Consider the following 23,822-nt stretch of genomic DNA (forward strand, 5'->3'; position numbering starts at 1 on the left):
TATGAAACTTTCACACAGAGGAGCTTGCGGAGAATTGGCGCAGGATCCCCGCATGCAAACGGCAGTGTGAATGGGGCTACAATGGTGCTTAGGTTAATTGAGCCTGCTCTAGAGCTGCTCTGAGTGCAACATCTCTCCTGCTTGTCTGTTTGTTTTACACAATGCAGCGTGAATCTCTGACACCATACCTCACACACATTCAGCACTGACAAAACTGACTACATCATTGTGTTACAACGTCTTTATTGGAATTACATTTGCAGTCTTGTGTTCCGTCAACTTGCACTGGCCCTCTTTCATCAATAGTCAACTCTAAAGCCAAGCTTTAAAATGTACAAAATAATCATGTCGATGTGTAAAGATTGTTACATCAATTGATGCATCAAAAGATCAACAATGAACTGTCAACGTGAGTGGACTGGCTCACTTTTGAACACGTGACAAAGGCTCTAAATGCCTTCCTGGTACAATACACAGACATTTGAAAAAAAATCACATGATTTAACAACTTGTTTCCATGACAACACTGTCATTCTAAGCCTCGTTGGCGCAGCAGGCAGCGCGTCAGTCTCATAATCTGAAGGTCGTGAGTTCAATCCTCACACGGGGCAGGTGTTTTAAAAGCCGATGAAAAGGAAAATCTCAATGGTGCATAGGTTGAACTGAGCCTTTCAGTAGATTTCTATAAAAAAGTGACACTCAGCTGACCCTCAGACAAAAATGGAAGAATCTGACAGAAGCTACTTGTGGGTCAGATTTCAACAGATATCTGATCTCGTCCTAGTGTTGTAGAATGTTGGAACCATGAATTGTACGAGTTATGTGCTGTAAGTCTTTGTACTGGGAAACTTTACAACAATCAGTTTGTATTCTTATGTTGTTGGCTTTGTTGGAATTAGTCATAGTCTTTGGTCTCCTTCAACGTGCACTTGCCCTCTTTTGTCAAAAGTCATCTCTAAAGCCAATAAGGTAATCATGTAGACGTGTTAACATCGTTTCATAAGTTGTTGACTGAAGAGGTCAACAAGTGCTCTAAATGATTTGTTCGTACAATGCGTAGAAATTTGAAAAAAATAATGGGAGTTGACAATTGCAACCGTGAAATTTATTGTCGATGACAAATTTCACAGTTTGAGCCTCGTTGGCACAGAAGGCAGCGCGTCAGTCTCATAATCTGAAGGTCGTGAGTTCAATCCTCACACGGGGCAGTTGCTTTTAAACACAGATGACAACAAAACACAATGGTGCATAGGTTGAACTGAGCACGTCAGTAGATTTTTCATAAAAATGAGAAACATTTGAACAAGTGATTAAGTAGATGTGTTAAGATTATTTTGTCAGTTGTTGAGCAAAGAGGTCAACAAGTGCTCTAACTGCATAGCTGGTGCAATATGCACACATTTGAACGAAATTGTATGACTTTGATTTTCAATGGGGGCAAATGCTCTCAATGACGGCTTGTCATTTTTGAGTCTAGTTGGCGCAGTAGGCAGCGGGTCAGTCTCATAATCTGAAGGTCGTGAGTTCAATCCTCACACGGGGCAGGTGTTTTAAAAGCCGATGAAAAGGAAAATCTCAATGGTGTAAAGGTTGAACTGAGCCTTTCAGTAGATTTCTATAAAAAAGTGACACTCAGCTGATTGCAAAAATGGAAGAATCTGACAGAAGCTACTTGTGGGCCCGATTTCAGCAGATATCTGATCTCGTCCCAGTGATGTAGGATGTTGGAACCATGAACCGTCTAAAGTATTGTACAAGTTATGTGCTGTAAGTCTTTGTAATCGGAAACTTTACAACAATCAGTTTGTATTCTTATGTTGTTGGCTTTGTTGGAATTAGTCATAGTCTTTGGTTTCCTTCAACGTGCACTTGCCCTCTTTTGTCAAAAGTCATCTCTAAAGCCAATAAGGTAATCATGTAGACGTGTTAACATCGTTTCATAAGTTGTTGATTGAAGAGGTCAACAAGTGCTCTAAATGCTTTGTTTGTACAATGCGTAGAAATTTGAAAAAAATCATGGGAGTTGACAATTGCAACCGTGAAATTTATTGTCGATGACAACTTTTACATCTCGAGCCTCGTTGGCACAGTAGGCAGCGCGTCAGTCTCATAATCTGAAGGTTGTGAATTCAATTCTCACACGGGGCAGGTGTTTTAAAAGCCGATGAAGAGGAAAATCTCAATAGTACCTAGGTTGAACTGAGCCTTTCAGTAGATTTCTATAAAAAAGTGACACTCAGGTGACACTCAGCTGACCCTCAGCCAAAAATGGAAGAATCTGACTGAAGCTACTTGTGGACCCGATATCAACAGATATCTGATCTCGTCCCAGTGATGTACCATGTTGGAACCATGAATTGTACAAGTTGCTGTAAGTCTTTGTACTGGGAAACTTTACAACAATCGGATTGTATTCTTATATTGTTGGCTTTGTATCTGTGATTGTCTTAGAGCTGCTGTAAGTCCATCATCTCTCCTGAGACCATACCTTACACTCATTCATGCACACACATACACGACTAATGAAACTGACTACCACATCATTGTATTCCGGCTCATTTGTTGGATTCATATTCATAGTCTTGTGTTTCCTTCAACATGCACTTGCCCTCTTTTGTCAAAAGTCAACTCTAAAGCCAATAAGGACGCTGAGTTTCGAAAAATGTAGGTAATCAAGTAGATGTGTTAACATCTTTTCATAAGTTGTTGAGCGAAGAGGTCAACAAGTGCTGTAATTGCCTAGCGGGTATACTGTGTAGAAGTGTGAAAAAAATCATGTGACTCAACAATTGCAATCGTCGGTACTTGTCTCAATAACAATTTCCCATTTTTGAGCCTCGTTGGCGCAGTAGGCAGCGCATCAGTCTCATAATCTGAAGGTCGTTAGTTCAATCCTCACACGGGGCAGGTGTTTTAAAGACATACGAAAACAAAACACAATGGGGGACACACGGGGCACGTAGGCTGAATTGAGCCTAAATGATTAACACGCAGGTGATTGCAAAAAAAACAAAGAATATGAAAGAAGCTAGGTGTGGGCCAGATTTCTACAGATATTTGATCTTGTCCCAGTGATGTTGAATTACTGGAGATTCAAACTACAGAACTGTTGTATCGATTATGTGCTGTAAGTCTTAGTATTAGGAAACTTTACAACATTCATTTGGTATTGTTACATTCTTGGCTGTGCATCTGTCATAGTCCTAGAGCTGCTTGCAATCCAGCATCTCTCCTGAGACCATACACTCACTCATGCACACACATTCAACACTGACAAAACTGCCTACCACACGATTGTACTCCGACTTCTTTAATGGAATTATAGTCTTGTGTTTCCTTTAACGTGCACTTGGCCCCTTTTGTCAACAGTCAACTCTAACGCCAATAAGAACGCCAAATTTCAAAAATGTAAAAAGTAATTAAGTAGATGTGTTAAGATTATTTTGTCAGTTGTTGAGCAAAGAGGTCAACAAGTGCTCTAACTGCATAGCTGGTGCAATATGCACACATTTGAATGAAATTGTATGACTTTGATATTCAATGGGGGCAAATGCTCTCAATGACGGCTTGTCATTTTTGAGTCTTGTTGGCGCAGTAGGCAGCGGGTCAGTTTCATAATCTGAAGGTTGTGAGTTCAATCCTCACACGGGGCAGTTGTTTGAAAGACAGATTACAACAAAACACAATGGTGCTTAGGTTAATTGAGCTGCTCTCAGTGCAACATCTCTCCTGTTTGTTTTACACAATGCAGCGTCAATCTCTGACACCATACCTTACACACATTCAGCACTGACAAAAGTGACTACATCAGTGTTACAACTTCTTTGTTGGAATTACATTTGCAGTCTTGTGTTCCGTCAACTTGCACTGGCCCTCTTTCGTCAATAGTCAACTCTGAAGCAAATAAGGACACCAAGCTTTAAAAATGTACAAAATAATCATGTCTATGTGTAAAGATTGTTATATCAATTGATGCATCAAAAGATCAACAATGAACTGTCAATGTCAGTAGACTGGCTCGCATTTGAACACGTGACAAGGGCTCTAACTGCCTTCCTGGTACAATACACAGACATGTGAAAAAAAATCACGTGACTTAACAACTGCATTCGTAACAACTTGTTTCCATGACAATAAGGTAGTTTTAAGCCTCGTTGGCGCAGCAGGCAGCGCGTCAGTCTCATAATCTGAAGGTCGTGAGTTCAATCCTCACACGGGGCAGGTGTTTTAAAAGCCGATGAAAAGGAAAATCTCAATGGTGTAAAGGTTGAACCGAGACTTTCAGTAGATTTCTATAAAAAAGTGACACTCAGCTGATTGCAAAAATGGAAGAATCTGACAGAAGCTACTTGTGGGCCCGATTTCAGCAGATATCTGATCTCGTCCCAGTGATGTAGGATGTTGGAACCATGAACCGTCTAAAGTATTGTACAAGTTATGTGCTGTAAGTCTTTGTACTGGGAAACTTTACAACAATCAGTTTGTATTCTTATGTTGTTGGCTTTGTTGGAATTAGTCATAGTCTTTGGTTTCCTTCAACGTGCACTTGCCCTCTTTTGTCAAAAGTCATCTCTAAAGCCAATAAGGTAATCATGTAGACGTGTTAACATCGTTTCATAAGTTGTTGACTGAAGAGGTCAACAAGTGCTCTAAATGCTTTGTTCGTACAATGCGTAGAAATTTGAACAAAATCATGGGAGTTGACAATTGCAACCGTGAAATTTATTGTCGATGACAACTTTGACATTTTGAGCCTCGTTGGCGCAGTAGGCAGCGCGTCAGTCTCATAATCTGAAGGTCGTGAGTTCAATCCTCACACGGGGCAGGTGTTTTAAAAGCCGATGAAAAGGAAAATCTCAATGGTGCATAGATTGAACTGAGCCTTTCAGTAGATTTCTATAAAAAAGTGACACTCAGCTGATTGCAAAAATGGAAGAATCTGACAGAAGCTACTTGTGGGCCCGATTTCAGCAGATATCTGATCTCATCCCAGTGATGTTGGAACCATGAACCGTCTAAAGTATTGTACAAGTTATGTGCTGTATGTCTTTGTACTGGGAAACTTTACAACAATCAGTTTGTATTCTTATGTTGTTGGCTTTGTTGGAATTAGTCATAGTCTTTGGTTTCCTTCAACGTGCACTTGCCCTCTTTTGTCAAAAGTCATCTCTAAAGCCAAAAAGGTAATCATGTAGACGTGTTAACATCGTTTCATAAGTTGTTGATTGAAGAGGTCAACAAGTGCTCTAAATGCTTTGTTCGTAGAATGCGTAGAAATTTGAACAAAATCATGGGAGTTGACAATTGCAACCGTGAAATTTATTGTCGATGACAACTTTTACATCTTGAGCCTCGTTGGCGCAGTAGGCAGCGCGTCAGTCTCATAATCTGAAGGTCGTGAGTTCAATCCTCACACGGGGCAGGTGTTTTAAAAGCCGATAAAAAGGAAAATCTCAATGGTGCATAGGTTGAACCGGGCCTTTCAGTAGATTTCTATAAAAAAGTGACACTCAGCTGACCCTCAGACAAAAATGGAAGAATCTGACAGAAGCTACTTGTGGGTCAGATTTCAACAGATATCTGATCTCGTCCTAGTGTTGTAGAATGTTGGAACCATGAATTGTACAAGTTATGTGCTGTAAGTCTTTGTACTGGGAAACTTTACAACAATCAGTTTGTATTCTTATGTTGTTGGCTTTGTTGGAATTAGTCATAGTCTTTGGTTTCCTTCAATGTGCACTTGCCCTCTTTTGTCAAAAGTCATCTCTAAAGCCAATAAGGTAATCATGTAGACGTGTTAACATCGTTTCATAAGTTGTTGACTGAAGAGGTCAACAAGTGCTCTAAATGCTTTGTTCGTACAATGCGTAGAAATTTGAACAAAATCATGGGAGTTGACAATTGCAACCGTGAAATTTATTGTCGATGACAACTGTGACATTTTGAGCCTCGTTGGCGCATTAGGCAGCACGTCAGTCTCATAATCTGAAGGTCGTGAGTTCAATCCTCACACGGGGCAGGTGTTTTAAAAGCCGATGAAAAGGAAAATCTCAATGGTGCATAGGTTGAACTGAGCCTTTCAGTAGATTTCTATAAAAAAGTGACACTCAGCTGATTGCAAAAATGGAAGAATCTGACAGAAGCTACTTGTGGGCCCGATTTCAGCAGATATCTGATCTCATCCCAGTGATGTTGGAACCATGAACCGTCTAAAGTATTGTACAAGTTATGTGCTGTATGTCTTTGTACTGGGAAACTTTACAACAATCAGTTTGTATTCTTATGTTGTTGGCTTTGTTGGAATTAGTCATAGTCTTTGGTTTCCGTCAACGTGCACTTGCCCTCTTTTGTCAAAAGTCATCTCTAAAGCCAATAAGGTAATCATGTAGACGTGTTAACATCGTTTCATAAGTTGTTGATTGAAGAGGTCAACAAGTGCTCTAAATGCTTTGTTCGTACAATGCGTAGAAATTTGAACAAAATCATGGGAGTTGACAATTGCAACCGTGAAATTTATTGTCGATGACAACTTTGACATTTTGAGCCTCGTTGGCGCAGTAGGCAGCGCGTCAGTCTCATAATCTGAAGGTCGTGAGTTCAATCCTCACACGGGGCAGGTGTTTTAAAAGCCGATAAAAAGGAAAATCTCAATGGTGCATAGGTTGAACCGGGCCTTTCAGTAGATTTCTATAAAAAAGTGACACTAAGCTGACCCTCAGACAAAAATGGAAGAATCTGACAGAAGCTACTTGTGGGTCAGATTTCAACAGATATCTGATCTCGTCCTAGTGTTGTAGAATGTTGGAACCATGAATTGTACAAGTTATGTGCTGTAAGTCTTTGTACTGGGAAACTTTACAACAATCAGTTTGTATTCTTATGTTGTTGGCTTTGTTGGAATTAGTCATAGTCTTTGGTTTCCGTCAACGTGCACTTGCCCTCTTTTGTCAAAAGTCATCTCTAAAGCCAATAAGGTAATCATGTAGACGTGTTAACATCGTTTCATAAGTTGTTGATTGAAGAGGTCAACAAGTGCTCTAAATGCTTTGTTCGTACAATGCGTAGAAATTTGAACAAAATCATGGGAGTTGACAATTGCAACCGTGAAATTTATTGTCGATGACAACTTTGACATTTAGAGCCTCGTTGGCGCAGTAGGCAGCGCGTCAGTCTCATAATCTGAAGGTCGTGAGTTCAATCCTCACACGGGGCAGGTGTTTTAAAAGCCGATAAAAAGGAAAATCTCAATGGTGCATAGGTTGAACCGGGCCTTTCAGTAGATTTCTATAAAAAAGTGACACTAAGCTGACCCTCAGACAAAAATGGAAGAATCTGACAGAAGCTACTTGTGGGTCAGATTTCAACAGATATCTGATCTCGTCCTAGTGTTGTAGAATGTTGGAATCATGAATTGTACAAGTTATGTGCTGTAAGTCTTTGTACTGGGAAACTTTTCAACAATCAGTTTGTATTCTTATGTTGTTGGCTTTGTTGGAATTAGTCATAGTCTTTGGTTTCCTTCAACGTGCACTTGCCCTCTTTTGTCAAAAGTCATCTCTAAAGCCAATAAGGTAATCATGTAGACGTGTTAACATCGTTTCATAAGTTGTTGACTGAAGAGGTCAACAAGTGCTCTAAATGATTTGTTCGTACAATGCGTAGAAATTTGAAAAAAATCATGGGAGTTGACAATTGCAACCGTGAAATTTATTGTCGATGACAACTTTTACATTGTGAGCCTCGTTTCGCAATAGGCAGCCAATTTTGAGCCCTGTTGGCGCAGTAGGCAGCGCGTCAGTCTCATAATCTGAAGGTCGTGAGTTCAATCCTCACACGGGGCAGTTGTTTTTAAACACAGATGACAACAAAACACAATGGTGCATAGGTTGAACTGAGCACGTCAGTAGATTTTTCATAAAAATGAGAAACATACCCCTGATTGCAAAAAGGAAAAAATCTGACAGAAGCCATATGTGGGCCAGATTTCTACAGATATTTAATCTCGTCCCAGTGATGTAGAATGTTGGAGAGACTGACTACAAACTGTAGTCTTAGTATCGGGGAAACTTGACAACATTCAGTGGGTACTGTTAGATTTTTGGCTCTGAGGTGGATTTCATCGTTTGATGTCAAGATTCAGTTTCTGTCAGTCACTTTGGCAGGAAGAATCGTTCATATTGTTTGTTCATTCTTTCAGTCGCGTTTCTGGTTACAATGTCATTTAGCGGTGAATCATGTAATGTACAGTTCTCAGCTCCTCGTTCTCAAACGATCGTGCTAACCGTCAACACAAAACTGTAGTTCAAGGAAAATACATAGCTGCAACTTCATGATTATGTGTACTTTTAGACAACACAGCAGTGGATAATGTGTATATTCATCTTGACATTAAATTAACGTGTATTGAAGGTAAGCCAAGGGTGACTGAATGAGAACGATGAGCTACGAACAAAATGAAATGGGTTTTTTTCATGGAAACGGTTGCTATGCTTTCCTGTTTCTCATTGGCTGAAATTCAACGACAGTGTCATAGACTCAGCATAAGATTGGCCGGCTCCCAGTCCTCTTCACCACTCTGATAACTAAAAAGTGAACAACACAGCGACTAGTCTATGAGAACAAACAAGAGAGAAGTGAAACGTGGAATCAGGTCAGTCGCTCCTTCGAACTGATTCGTTCACAAACGAGCCATCTTTACTGTGCATCTGCCACAGTCCTAGAGCTGCTCTCAGTGCAGCATCTCTCCTGACACCATACCTTACAATCACTCATGCACACACATTCACCACTACTGAAACTGATTGCATCATTGTATTCCTGCTCCTTTGTTGGAATCAAATTCATAGTCTTGTGTTTCCTTCAGTGTGCACTTGCCCTTTTCTGTCAAAAGTCATGTCTAAAGCCAGTAAGGACACTGAGTTTCGAAAAATGTAAAAGGTAATCAAGTAGACATTGTTTCATAAGTTGTTGAGTGAAGAGGTCAACATATGCGCAGTAGGCAGCGCGTCAGTCTCATAATCTTAAGGTTGTGAGTTCAATCCTCACACGGGGCAGTTGTTTTAAAGGCAGATGACAACAAAACTCAAGGTTGCATAGGCTGAACTGAGCCTGTCAGTAGATTTCCATAAAATTGACAAACATACAACTGATAACAAAAATGGAAGAATCTGACAGGAACAACATGTGGGCCAGATTCCTACATATATTCGATCTTGTTCCTTTGATGTAGAACATTGGAGATACAAACTACAGAAGTGTTGTACAAGTTATGTGCTGCAAGTCTTAGTAACGGGAACATTTACAACATTCAGTTGGTATTCTTATATTGTTGGCTTTGCATCTGTGATTGTCATAGAGCTGCTCTCAGTCCAGCAACTCTCCTGCGTGTCTCTGTTTGTTTTACGCTATGCGGCAATGTGCCGCCCTGTCTTTCTAAAAGGGAGGCGTAATATTCCTCCTTTTCCAAAAAGCCGCAACCGGGATAGGCGTAAACATGTGACGTGATGTGAAGCACGAAGTTGGGCAGTGAACAGTGACAATGAATTTGTCTTCAAAATAAGAGCTTGACAGTGCACCCCATTGGAGTTTAGGACTGGGTTCTTAGCGGGGGGCTTTTAATTTGAAAGTAGCGACCGTCCGCGGATGGAGTGATGGACTGACTGCTGTGATCAGCTGTTTCCTGGTTTTAAAACTCCCCGGCTGTGGGTCGCACAACAGTGCAGGTCATCGACACCTCCGCCCATCTCAAGCAATTGCCAGCACATTGACGCCTCGGATTTAGATAGCAGTCAAGGCGGTAATAAGTGTACCCTCCGAGGTGGCAAATTGGCGTACCAAAATAGACCCCCAATTTACCGCCCTCTGTCTAAATCCACGGACCTAGCCGCAAAAAAGACGGCCAAATTGGCGGCTTGCTGCCCACTATAAAAACGGCTACTGACTGAATGCATCACTGTATTACAACTTCTTTGTTGGAATTAAATTCATAGTCTTGTGTTCCCTCAACTAACCTCAACCTCAACTGGCCCTCTTTTGTCAATAGCCAATTCTAAAGCCAATAAGGATGCCAAGTTTTAAAAATGTATACAATAATCAATTCTAGGCAAGGTTATTCGTATAAGTTGTTGAGTGGAGAGGTCAACAAGTGCTCTAATTGCCTAGCTGGTACAATAACAGACATTTGAAAAAATCACATGACTTAACAACTGCAATCGACACAACTCATTTCGATGAAAATATGCCAATTTTGAGCCCTGTTGGCGCAGTAGGCAGCGCGTCAGTCTCATAATCTGAAGGTCGTGAGTTCAATCCTCACACGGGGCAGTTGTTTTTAAACACAGATGACAACAAAACACAATGGGGGAGACACATGGTGCATAGTTCGAACTGAATTTGTCAGTAGATTTGCAAAAACATAAAATATACACAACTGATTACAGAAACTACATCTGGGCCCGTTTCTTTCGAGAAAGTTTATCTCATCCCAGCAATGTAGAATGTTGAAGATATGAACTACATACTGTAAAAAAAGTAACGTACCAGTCATGTGCTGTAAGAATTAAAACATTGCCCTTCAATACCTGAACCTGTATTTGTAAACTTTACAGAGACAACATATTAATTTACTACTGCACACTTGCACTTGGTTTACACAAACTGCAATTCTGTTTTTTTTTATCCTCCGTTAACTATCATCTCTTAAGAGTCAAGAATGTAAAAAGCCAACCGCATCTGTGATAGTCCTAGTCTCACAATCTGAAGGTTTTGAGTTTGAGCCTCACACAGGCAGGTGTTTTAAAGTCAGATGACAACAAACACAATTTGAGAGACATTGAGGATGGGTTGGTGAAAATCAAGTACTAGCAGATTGAAACAGAAAAACATTGAGCAAATTCTGAAAATCAGAGGTCATCATGTCTCATGCTTAATTTAATTCTTACTATCCACATGTAGATCAGACCAATACATAATATGGTGCAAAATTCAAATACAGACACACGCTCCACAGAAGTGCAAATGGTGATTTGTGGGCAGAGGGGAATAAATGGATGAGGTGTGACTGAGTCTCACTCAGCAATGGGAAATCGGAGACTGATGTGTGCACATCTTACACCCACTCCAGCCACAGTATGTTCACCCTGCTGCTATCCGGCATGCCATACCACCAGACTATGGAGCCTCAGACCCAGAGACTATTGAACTCATCCTCAACACTCCAAAGAGATCTAGCAGGACGCGATAGATGCGAATGGAGTGGCAACTCTACATTGAAAATCAATGTAAATCCTCGAACTGGGCTCCGGTCGTCATCCAGACGGAGCTCCTGGAGGAGACTGTGAAATTCCCCCAGCTCCGTGCGTCTCCGGAGGACTTCATGAATCCAGACACGACGGCGGGTGGTTTTCCGGCGTTTCTGGGACTTGTACAGCAGGTACAGTGCAGCAACGGTGTGATATCAGCCATGATAGTGGTGGAAAGACAGCGGGTTGAGAAATATCGGTTCAAAAATGAGCGGGCAAGCGCGAATGGCGTGAATGATGTGAATGGCGCGAATGGTGCGAATGAAGCGAATGACGCAAATGAAGCGAATAGTCCAAAATGATCAAGCGGCGCGATAGAAGCGTCTGAAGCGATTGTATTCGCGTCTGTCGCGTTCGGTCGCGTTCGGTCGCAAATGAAGCGAATAGTCCAAAATGATCAAGCGGCGCGATAGAAGCGTCTGAAGCGATTGTATCCGCGTCTGTCGCGTTCGGTCTGAATGCCCCATTAAAGACTAAATCTTTTTTTCAACATCGTTTAAGAAATTAGAAATACATTTACTTAGTACCTTGATTATAATGGCTCTCTAGCCATGGCCTATAATCGTAATATTCAAACAAAACTACACTGGCCATTGCTTCAAACATAAATTGTGGTTTTCTCATTAAAATAAGGAACTGTTTGGCCTTGAGTCATTGTTTATTCAATCATGAATATCAATATGGCAAAGACGCCATAGATTTTCCCAAGGTTAACACACCAACTAAGGCTTTAAAAAGCATGTAGCCTATGTATTGGATATGGTGTGTGACTGACAAAGGCAGGTGCAGGACCAGATAGTCGAGGAAATGAAGAGTGTGTTCTTGTATTCAAAATACAAAACTGAACTGGAAACCTCTGATTATGTCCTATTATATTCACCCGTTTCTTCAGAAGCCTATGGGTGCTGCCATGACAGATAACTACTTCCACCGGCGGTTTTCTGTTTCCGCGTGCCTTGCAATTGCATGACTGACCGCTGCTGCCAAGCTCGCCCAAAACAACTAGCATTATGTCATAAGTGCTAAATTGTTTTTAAAATGAGCTCAGGTATAACATGTGATGTTGTTGGTTGCCACAACAATTCAAGAAAATTAAAGGTTTTTTCAGAAACTTCTTGTGTAGAACATCAAAGACTTCGACAAACTTGTCCTTGCCCTGCGCACCATGCGAGGGAAGGAGGAGCGGAGACTAGCGTGGCTTGCGGCTCTGAGACTAGAGCAGCCGCCTGTCTCCACGACTCCACTTTCCTTCAGCATTATCCACGCTGTATGTTTAGCTTGAATGGCGCTCTGGCTAGGCTCTACTGCTGCCTTCAGAAACATAAACTTGCTGTTTTTTCAACAGTAATTTCCCTATTTTGTTACTGTGCAGGTAGTTGTATGCTTCTGTGCTTTTTTAATTGCGTTATTCTTTGCCATCAACACCTTCAGAAAATACAAGATAATTAACTATGTCGATATAGCTAACGTCGGGCCATTGCTTCATGTCATCTACCCACTGTCACAGAACTGTCCTAACGACTTTTTAAAACATCCGTACTGTGTATCCACCTCAGATTTTTGTCCATTCTGTCGCTTTCTTTGTGTTAAAAGCTCAAAATGGCCAAAACACACACACACACAAGCAAATGCTGAGATTTTGATAGACAGATGAATGTGTGTACTCACACAAACAATCCTACATAGAAGTAGGTAAATTACCACATGTTGTCACACAGCACACACAACTGAAAAGCTGTATAAACACATATTAACACCTGTATATTAGTTTCACCAGACACCAATTAGCAGCATCCCAGATAATGCAGTCAGAAGCCAACATGCCATTAGGATTATCTGGACCGAATGAATGGGCTCATTAGGCACAATAAACTAAGCACTCTCTAACAACATCATAACTGGGAAACTGTGTGTGTGTGTGTGTGTGTGTGTGTGTGTGTGTGTGCATGTGTGTAGGTAAGTAAGTGAATAGTAGTTAGTGTGTTTGTGTTAGCGTAGGAGAGAGACAATGACAAACAAGAATAGGCAGCCAGAATTCTCTGAAAATGTTTGTGATATTTACTCAAGGACAGTGACATTCTCACAGTGATGAAAGACCCATTAAGAGAAAGTATTGAGAACACTATCATCAAAAGAATTAAACCATCGATGTTTGGAATATTGCTCAGAATTCCAGAATAAAAGCCTTGTCTGTGAACATTTTGCTTTAGCTAAGTGTAAAGGCAGAAGGTGCTTGTGAAAAAACAAAGAATCTTTCCATTCCGAAGAGAATAAAGGAGGATCTCGTCATTATTGATGCTTACGGTTCATTATTCAAAGCAATCTTACTCAACTCAGAAGGGCAAAGATTTACTGAACCTTTATCAAAACAAATCAAATCCTGTTGCTCACATTTTTCAACAGCTAATCATACTTATCTTGTACAAACATAGCTTCTGCTTAAAATTTCAGTCGTTGCATTTGTTGTTGGTTTGTTTACTGGTGACATCTGCACTACACTTGAAAGGTATTCAAAAGTAGTGATATGTGTATATTCATTAATGTAACACTGTTGTGGTCTGACCAAGAGAAAGGCAAGAAGCAAAGAGAAGCCTTGTAAAGATGAGACCCATTTCCAGAGTGGCTCGGTGCCCAGGGACAGCGTGACTGTGTTTTCAATGTGATTTGGTTTTTGTTGTTTGACAGTGGGACATTGTAAACAATAACAGTTTTTTTATGGGTATTCATCTCGAACACAGTAGATTGGTACTGAGCTTAACTCCAGTCCACACAGGCAACATTGATTTTAATAATAAAACAAAGCATAACCCTGATTTGAAGCACTTACCCAGGGCTTGGGTGGCAAATGCTGCCATGGCACTCTGCAGTCGGTCTGGTCTGACTGCCTCAACCAGTAACAGCTGGGTAGAGCAAAGAGAAAAAGATAAACACAGGAGGAAAGAAACAACAGATATCCGTTAAAAACATGTTAAACAGAAGGTCAGTCCCATTCATATCAAACAAAGGTATTTCATATCCAAAAAGACAGCTTTTGACAAGAACAAGGCTAATTTGGATTCATAGCCTATAAAATTCTAAGAGGCTGAGAGATATTTTTTTATTTATGTTTTTGAGAAAACAAAGTTAATGAGTACTTCACTGGTCTGACAATGAAGTGTGCATATCTAACTTTAGTGATAAAAGCTTCTGTCTTGTTTAAGCTTTAAAATGAGACTATTTCAATCTTAATTCAAACTCAAACCACATGTGAAGGGATGAACTCGAAGACACGACCAGACTGTTTTAAGGGTGTGCAGACTTTTGATAAACCCTGTAAACAATGGTAAGTTGTTCAATCTGGCTGATGGTTTTTGATTGAAAGCTGACCTGCTGGAAGGGAGTAATCTTCTTGGCAATGGACGATGGGATTTCCTGTTCACACTGTGAGCTCTGCGAGAAGGACAGCCAAAGGTCTGAGTCACTCAAACACAGTGACTGGTAGAGGGCCGGAAATGTAGTCTGTGAAAGAGGGAAGGCAAAAATAAAAAGGGTGATGGGCAGGTCATAAGTAGATAAGTAGATCTAATCTTAAGCTCAGTAAGGACCACTTGACTGGGATTCAATTTATAATGCATTATAATTATTATTGATATCTACTGGCTGGAGAAAAAAAAAAAAGACTGTTCACAGTCAAAGCACTGATGTTGCACATTGCACACATTGCATAAGCAATGGCTGTAGTGATAATGTACATAATTGTGTTGAGTGTGTCGCAGCACTTTATATTACAGCTCAGTAATAACCTGGCAATAGTAGTTTGATAATACAGAGGCAATAATTTAAGACTATGTAATTACCAAAGAAATTACCAGGTAATAGCTTTGTATTAACAATTGGTAATATAAGACTGAAATGTATGTAACATAATGGGAGAAATTAAAAGATAGTAACAGGGAAAAACTATTTAGAAATAGTGTAGTAATATTTTGGTAACAATATAGTTAAATGCTACCAATTAAAAGGTTATATCAGATATCATTAATATTATGAATTAAAATTGGAATATGGTGACATGTGTGGGTAAAAAACCTGATAATAATGAGATTACTTATACTGTATTATAGGCTACTATCAGAAGTAATAGTTTCAAAATAATATACAAAATCTTAGAAGTCAATGCTGGTAATAAGCATATTATAATGCTGAAATTCATCATCTGTTGTGTTCCTAACAATCACTTTACAAGGTAATACTGTAAAAAATATTTCAATGCTGTGACTTGTTACAAGGAGACACATTGTTTAGGGCTCAAAACCCCCTGTTTTTATAAAACGTTGCACTGCTTTCAACTAAACATATGGTACTGGTGATGCCTGTAGATATTTAACATTTTGAATTTCACAGGAAAGCCTTTTATGAACATGTATTTCTGCTGTTCAGGATTGTTTACCTTACCTAACATGACAAAAACCGCCACAATCTAAGCCCCACTTGAAAATGACTAAATATAATGCTCCTGGGTGGATGTGCATGTGTACGTCACTGTTTATATCATTGTGTTTACTTTGAAAATGGCCACTGCTCCATGCCTCTCCTGATCAATCCAAAAGGGGAACTCCTGCCGAGAGAAGAGTGGTGCGACTTAAGTACATGCACACAATATTACAATGTTTTCTCCTTTTCTTGCTGCATTCATACCTCTTTCTTAAACATTTCTCCTACGATGGTTCCAGTGAAGACATCCCATTCCTACAGCAAAGAGTAGAGTTAACATTTGACAGGCCCAAAGATTAAATGTCTATTTTTAAATTGTCACTCAGCGCTGAAAATGAAGATGCTGAATCTACAAAGACACTCACGCTCTCCTGGAAGAGCTCCGGGTGCATGCCTTTAACAAAGTGCAGAGCAAACATCAGCTGGTCAGCCTAAGACAGTGAGAAGGAAGGTAAGAGAGATTAATGCACATTAAGGGAACATGCTATTTTGGCTGTGCTCAAACCCTACTACCAAACTACTACCAAAGAAAGTCATGGTAGCACATTGTGTTAGCATCTCTTCCAGACAGAGGGAAAACACACTCACAGTCCCATTGCATGATATGCAGCTCAGCTTGCCTGACTTAAGGGCTTGTAAAGGGCTGCTACACACTGACAAAATAAACCCTGGGGACTTCAAGAACTACACTGGTGGTTATATCATCCCTTCTCTTTCTCTCTATCTCTCTCTTTGTGGCTGCCTCTCTCTCCTCCTTGTCTGCTGGTAAAGTTTGGGAGAGATAACAGAAACAGCCATTAATCAAGATGCTTATCTCGCTCCCACACACAGAGACGGAAAGAAAGTGACCAAGACACTCCAGTGGACACAGTGAATTGGCAGAAAGAGGGGAGCACAAAGCAGCAGGAAAGAAAGCGAATATACAAAAATGTACACCCACAACAAACACAAACATATTTGTCTGTCTGGTTTTCTAACAATTAAACAACTCAATGTACCTTTCCTTTACTAACTGACTTAAACAAACTTCTGTGGTGTGAATGATCTCCAGAAAACATTTATTTAATGTCTTGTTTTGCTCTAGAGTTGCAGCATATATGATTACTGATCCTGATATCTTTGCTCCAAAACCACAATACTCTTTCAGCAAACTCAAAAACAGACAGTGCGCCTAATAACATTCACATTGAAATGCAGCCACACTGCTTTTGTGCTGGTCATGTATATTTATGTAAATTTGATTTTATGTACTCAACAACGGGCTGGCAAGGACAACCAATTTGGAAGTCATGCGATTTGATAATTCTTCTCAATGTTGTGTTTTGTAAAGTGGCAAAATGTCAAATGACTGTGTTAATCTGATCAGTTTGGCTATTCATAGTAGCTGCTATCACTGCTGCAAGTTGTAGGCATTGTTGCTGAAAATTCAGCTACAGAAGGGAGATGGTAGTATCAAGTCAAGTGGCTACAATCATTCAGATGTGCTTACTGAACAGTTACTGAATTACAGGATCATTGGATGAGATTAAAACTCATTAGCCAAAGAGACAGCATGCAAAGGGCACCAGCAGCATCAACTGAGATGAATTGGACCCCCAGTGGTCTTTCACATCCACTTCAAACTATGTACTTGAAAGCAAAATTAATAAAGTGATACACGCTTATGATGCTTATGCTTTTATTTCATGTGTTTATATTCTTTTATGCTCTTTGTTCTCCTAGGAGCAATAAAGGTTTCTTTCATTCATACATGAAAAAAGTGCTACAGTGCAATTTGCAAACGTTTGACCACGCTATGTGGGCCTGTTGTACACCAAACCACATGACCCACAATATTCCTGGGTCAAGCTGTTCACATGAGACGTGAGCATCTGACACAGGTCAGGTAGTGTGTCACATTAGGACTCAGTCAGCGTCAACACCTACACCTCAGTCTCCCTCACACGTTATGTTCAATGTCATGTATTTTTATTCACTTTCTCTCCCACCTGAACAAGTTTTGATCTTACAGCCAAATTTAAGTTGTGACAAGGGTTTAAGACTACTAACTGAAAGTGTAAGACATTTTTTTTGCAAAATAAAAGAAGGATTCATTTTACTCTGTACAAGACATAACAGAAAATAATTAGCCAATATTTTTTCCTACCTTTTGAAATGGTCAGACAACCCTATTTCTACAAGTCCAAGATCTTTAATAACCGTCAAAACACATCTCTGCCTGTAAGCTAACACTATATTCTGTAAGTTAACCAACAGCTGCAGAACCAGCTTGAGCTGTGGTGGGGCTAACCTTCAGGCTACATTTGGACCCCAGCTCTTTAATACCATGACCTCTTTTCTACCCTTTCCATGGTTCATCTGTTGATCCGATGTCTGGATGATTTACACCAAGCTGCCAAGTTCAACTCCATCCCTTGAAGTGACAGTGCACACAGCTGAACCGAGAGAGCTGAGCAATATGATATGACTGATCAAACAAAGAATGAAACACTGTCCTGGTTTTTCGTGTGTTTTCTGTGTGTGTGTGTGTGTGTGTGTGTGTGTGTGTGTGTGTGTGTGTGTGTGTGTGTGTGTGTGTGTATACAGTATGTGTCAGAGAGAAATGAAGCAAACACAGAGCAATGAGGATAAAAGTCTGTGAGTGTTCGTATGAACTGCTGTCATACTGGCACTCTGACAGGACAGGAACCTCAGTAGACAGTGCGACCTGGAACATGTCACACTCCAGCACATCACTGCAACTCAAACTACTGCATGTCACACACACACACACACACACACACACACACACACACACACACATTGCTCATAAGAGGTTCAACAATCAATAGGCTATTTGGTAGAGATTCTCTATCTCTGCTATGATGCTCAATCGACCTTATTAAGCTGAATCAGTTGTGTTTGTGGAGGAATTTATTTAACACAATTATAGAATAGTAGTGCCAACCACTGACATAAAAATACAGATGTTCCAACACTGTAGAGAGAGGTTTGTTTTCTTTCCCCAAAGATCTATATATAACATGATGTTTTCTAATCTTGATACCCTTAACCTCTTCTTCTTTCTCCCCTTCTGCTGCCCTTATTTTTTCTCACTCATTATTCACCTTTATCTTTTCATTGGGCCCCTTCTCTCCTGTGCCCCTTGAATTTATCTTTCTTGTAGCACAGATGTTGACAGGAGCACTGATAATGTAGTCCAGGGCTTCCTCTCTGCTAATGACTGGGCTTGCTACTGCCTGTATGCGTGTGTTTGTGTGCAGGTGTTGGGTAGATAGCCTATAGACATGATCAGCAGTAAACAGACACTGTGACTCTGCCTGAAAATTCCATTACCATGCAAACACACGCGTGCACACACACACACACACACACACACACACACAAAGGACAGAGAAAATTACATTTACCATTTACTGCCTGATCGATGCAATGATTGCTCTGTTGGTCAATACTTACACTTAATCACTGCGTTAGTTGCACAGGTTTGATTGTATAACTGTGTAAATGTATGTGTTTATCTGATTGTGCGTCGATCAATGAGAAAACTACTTCAGTTCTACTTTATATTACAAAACACAAAGATTTTAGTGCATCTGCTGGAGACAATGGCCTTTTCAGCCATTTAGTATTTGCCCTCTCTTTAGCGCCTCAAACTTCTTTCACAAATCTGAATAGGATCCCCAAACTGAAGAGCACCAGAGGGACACCATTTTCCACACCCAAGCAGCGCTCCTTTAAAATGTTTTTTAGTAAAAAAAAGTAACATAATATGTTTTGCCTGTCTGCTTAAACCTTGCATTATGATTATTTATAACAACATAAGCTACCTTGGCGAAGGAATTTCTCTGTAGCTGTGAGTAGATTAAGTGGAGATTTATGATGGCTCATGAGGAGTGATGTTTTTATGGCTGATGGTTGTTTTCAGATTAACATCCCATCATTTGAATTAACAAAACAAGACACAAAAAGGCAGAAATAAAACATATTTCAAACAGGCTGATTCTGTTTTGCAAACCAAACCCTGCAGTCACTACCCACTTATGACCTATACAAATCAGCGGACCAATGACAGGCATTTTTAGACATGCTTAAAACTACATTTGTTCTATTTCTGTGCGTAATTGTGTGTATTACCTTGAAAAGTGACCGGCAGACATACTCGTACACCATATTCTTCAAGCTGGCCTCCAAAGCAGCAATTCTGGCTTCGGTATTCTCCACTTCCTAAAGTGCACACACAGACACAGACATGCACACAATGAAGTCAGAGGCAGTTAAACCAATGAAACGAGGTATCTGTGATATTTCTATACCAAGTTATATTTACATTCTATATTTCTTGTTTCATTTTTACTTCACACCTGTATTGGCAATGTAAACATCTGTTATCCATGTCGATAAAGTAGCTTTGCATTGAATTGAATTGAAAGGCATCACTCAAGGGACTGGCCTCCATTAACATGAAACATTACATATGTCTGTGTGTGATGTGCTTTTGTGCGCTTTAGAGATTAAACTATAAACGTGAGCGTGACATTTTCATCAGAAAGCATGTCAGGGTCGTCCAGCAGACATTTAATCTGTATCTTTTTTTGTTCCCTTTCACACTGTTTCATTCATTTTCTCTCTGATACAAATGACCACAGAGCGATCAGACACCAGGTGGAAGTTGGTGTCTGCTCCGTTGGGTGGGACAACAGTTAAACTTTTAGCGAATGTATATAGAGTATGGAAGGGAAACATTGCTTGGATAAACAAGGGTGGGATAGGAAAAGAAGGACAATTGAACAGAAACAGAAGAATTAGAGCATAAGAAACCAACACATAAAGAAGAGAACTGAAGGGGAATAGGGAAGAACAGACAGAAATTCCAGATGGATTTCTCTTCTTTTGTACTTCTGCATGTCTCCCCTTTTCTCTTGTCTGAATCACTGTTTGAGCAGTTGAGTTTTCTGCAAGCATGATATTTTATATAAACCTGTGCTAAGTGAGTACAAGTTAGCACAGACGTTGTGTGTGTGTGAGCGTGAGCAAATAAGGGTATTGTTCAGTGAGTTATGTTGGACATGAGAGGTTAAAATTCCCATTCCAGATCTTGGGAACCATCTGCAGCTCATGGCAAATTAAACTTGCCCATTCAATACAAAATACAAAACAACAACAACAAAGAAAAAAAACAGATACAAAGGGAGAGAGAGTCCATGAGTTAGTGCAGTGTTCTGACCAAACACACTGAATGTGTCCACAAGCCTACCTACTCAGACACACACACACACACACACACACACACACACACACGAAACAGTGGTGACCAGCTGCTGCCTGGTGACATTCTTGGATGACAGCACTGGCTCTAACAACCCACACAGGATTTGGGGAATTAGCGCTCAATCTCTCAACCCAGCGTGTGTGTGTGTGTGTGTGAGTGTGTGTGTGTGTGTCTTTGTGTGTTATTTCGCGCACTCGCGCTCTGGTTATCAGACAGTGTTTAGGGCTCAGATGGGGAACAGCAGTGCGATAGACAGTCCATGATGCTCTCCAGCTGCACAGGTCAGACTGAGATAAACGCAAAATGAGCTGAAATGAATCAAGCTGACCTGAACTGTAATAAAACCATGTAAAAATAGGATGAGGTGTTTGTTTTTATTTTCAAAGACCTCTAAAAGTATCTTGCTATTTTAAATAAGCAATTTGTAATTGGTATAAATACAAAAAAACCTTGTATCATATTTGATATTAGCCATTTAGTAGCTTCTATTTTTGCTGGATTTTGTTGGACTAGTCACCACAATTAAAATCATTATATTATGTTATTTAGCGTAGCATCATTAATGTAACGTGGTTTTTACTTTATCTGTTCTTTTAACTCCTAACTACCTGGTTAAAACAGACAGTACAATATATTGGACGTTATTAATGATTAACCAAATCATTATTAACCAATTACCTCTTGTTAAAGCAGCTGATTATAGATAAAAGTAATTGCTTTACAGGTATATCCGAAACACTTTATACTGTATAACATTAACTAGTAAATCCTTACATATGCTGTCAGGGTTTTTCTCAGCGTTGGAACAGTCTGACAGAAGCACAGTTTACACTTATAGCAGATTTTAGTAGAGATGTGTTGCTATTTAAGAAAGATTCCTTTAAAATACAAAGAATTCCCTTTCCCATCTAGCAAGACTAATGAGCATCTTCTCCTACAGTTAAACCAGGTAAAATATGTTCTCATTCAAGCTTTACTGTGTGTGGGCTTATGATGTTAAGTCGTGTTACCCTTAATGCTAAAGACTGGCAAACTGTACTACTATAGTGCTGAATGATTCATTCGTCAAGTTGCATGAATGTGTTGTATGGATGTAGGTTTCGATTCAAGGGCATACCGTTTGCAACCATTATTGCTGGATGAAAATGTAATTATTCCTAAGAGTTGTTTGGCATACATTCACCTTCTTGGCCTGAAGAGCCCTTTGGAAGAGGCGCAGAAAAGAAGCAAGGCTGAAGCGGTACATGTTGTTGATCTTTGACAGGTCGGTGATGACAAAATACATCTTGCTGGCGCTTTCTGCAAGAGGAAGGTAGGCATCCCGCTCCTGAAATATAAAAAACGAGGAGAAAGACAAAAATAATGGATGGAGAGAAGCAGCAGAAATAAAAGCACAGATGTTTAAAATGCCAACAACGGATGGAAGGCAGGGAAAGGGAAACATGTTGGTATGGACAGGCAGAAAAGTAGGTTGGGAAATGTTTATTTCAATCAAGATGGGAGGAGAGAGAAGGAGAAATGAGGATGGACAGCATGAGGTGTGATACAACAGGAAATGTGGGAAGACGAGGTGCAGAGAAAGACTGAAATAGGCGAGAGATAAATAAATAAAAACAACTATGAGAGATGCACAGAGGCAGTTCTGATGTAACACTGCACCCTAGAGGATGATTATGTCATGCATCTACAGCTCCATGCTCGTGTGCCTGTGCTATCTGATGTTTGCAGCAGTTTGTGCAGTGAGTGGCTGCGACGTTGTTTATCTGAAAACCACTGAAACGGATGAAGTGTTTGTGCCAGAAAACTAGATACAACTGCATCATCATAAATAAAAGCCTCAACTTTTAAATTCTAACACAAGTGCAAGTATGGTACTTTGTTCAAGAAATTAGAGAAGTACAACAGGGGAATTATTTCACATTTGCAGACTAGGCATTGATGTTATTCTGCATTCAATACATGACATCTCTGTGTATCTCTGACTGTCATTATCTGTGTGTGTGTGTGTGTGTGTGTGTGTGTGTGTGTGTGTGTGTGTGTGTGTGTGTGTGTGTATGTGTGTGTGAGTTTGTCTCTCTCTCTCTCTCTCTCTCAATCTAAAATCCTTCTCTCTCACGCTTATCAGTGAGTTGGAAGATTATAGCGGACTGTGTGAAAGGAAATACCTAACTAAACCAGCTTCTTTCAAGTGGTTACACTACAGTAATCCACATGCTAATACTGATTCTCTTTGAAATGGCACAACTTAAATACAGTAAGTATCACATAAGTTTCATCACATAATGTATTTAGTTTATTTTCATAGATTAGAACTGGTTAACTGAAACATGGCAATACATAATAAGGTAACAATTTATATTTATATACTTCTATTTCTGGCGGATGCCGGAGCACCACGCAGCAGTTTAGCTGAATTTAGCACCAAGCAGACAGGAAATCACGCATCGAAACAACAATATATCATCAGGTTACTTTTCAAAATAAAACACTCTGTGTTGACACCAGCACACAAATCTAAAAAAAAAGACAAACACAAGCTCTTCTACTAATCCTTCGGTCGGGACCACTTTGTGTTGTTGTTTTTATAACGCATACCTATAACTGCAGTCGCGAGTGATTATGTGATTATCGTAGGAACTCCTCGGTCTCGTGACGCCAGCTGTTGACCGTACTGCGCCGTGGCGGACACAAAATATAACCGATGGGGGTTGACGGACGGCGAAGCAAAACCGGATCACAGCTGTAATGCAGCGGACAAGTATCTGGTGGAATCTTGG

At 40.1% G+C, this 23,822-nt stretch overlaps 1 protein-coding gene and 8 non-coding genes across 16 annotated transcripts in view; 8 read left to right on the plus strand and 1 right to left on the minus strand.

Annotated features, from left to right (window-relative positions):
• The window catches only part of dync2h1 (dynein cytoplasmic 2 heavy chain 1), a 119,872-nt gene that overhangs the window by 39,478 nt on the left and 56,572 nt on the right, over nt 1-23,822 (minus strand). For all 8 annotated transcript variants that reach the window (XM_030393390.1, XM_030393404.1, XM_030393383.1 and 5 more), the window contains 7 exons: nt 22,229-22,372; nt 19,911-20,000; nt 16,139-16,204; nt 15,978-16,028; nt 15,844-15,897; nt 14,667-14,798; nt 14,128-14,200 (listed from right to left, as the gene is read on the minus strand). In XM_030393390.1, coding sequence (XP_030249250.1) covers nt 14,128-14,200; nt 14,667-14,798; nt 15,844-15,897; nt 15,978-16,028; nt 16,139-16,204; nt 19,911-20,000; nt 22,229-22,372 — 610 coding nt within the window. The remainder of the gene's footprint in view (nt 1-14,127; nt 14,201-14,666; nt 14,799-15,843; nt 15,898-15,977; nt 16,029-16,138; nt 16,205-19,910; nt 20,001-22,228; nt 22,373-23,822) is intronic.
• Nucleotides 539-611, plus strand: trnam-cau (transfer RNA methionine (anticodon CAU)). Its single transcript has one exon. It is a non-coding gene; the product is annotated as a tRNA-Met (tRNA).
• On the plus strand, nt 4,149-4,221 carry trnam-cau (transfer RNA methionine (anticodon CAU)). Its single transcript has one exon. It is a non-coding gene; the product is annotated as a tRNA-Met (tRNA).
• trnam-cau (transfer RNA methionine (anticodon CAU)) lies at nt 4,753-4,825 on the plus strand. The gene has a single exon. It is a non-coding gene; the product is annotated as a tRNA-Met (tRNA).
• trnam-cau (transfer RNA methionine (anticodon CAU)) lies at nt 5,350-5,422 on the plus strand. Its single transcript has one exon. It is a non-coding gene; the product is annotated as a tRNA-Met (tRNA).
• On the plus strand, nt 6,544-6,616 carry trnam-cau (transfer RNA methionine (anticodon CAU)). Its single transcript has one exon. It is a non-coding gene; the product is annotated as a tRNA-Met (tRNA).
• trnam-cau (transfer RNA methionine (anticodon CAU)) lies at nt 7,141-7,213 on the plus strand. The gene has a single exon. It is a non-coding gene; the product is annotated as a tRNA-Met (tRNA).
• On the plus strand, nt 7,769-7,841 carry trnam-cau (transfer RNA methionine (anticodon CAU)). Its single transcript has one exon. It is a non-coding gene; the product is annotated as a tRNA-Met (tRNA).
• trnam-cau (transfer RNA methionine (anticodon CAU)) lies at nt 10,251-10,323 on the plus strand. The gene has a single exon. It is a non-coding gene; the product is annotated as a tRNA-Met (tRNA).

Source organism: Sparus aurata, chromosome 2 (genome assembly GCF_900880675.1).
Source record: "Sparus aurata chromosome 2, fSpaAur1.1, whole genome shotgun sequence".
Taxonomy (NCBI): Eukaryota; Metazoa; Chordata; class Actinopteri; order Spariformes; family Sparidae; genus Sparus; species Sparus aurata.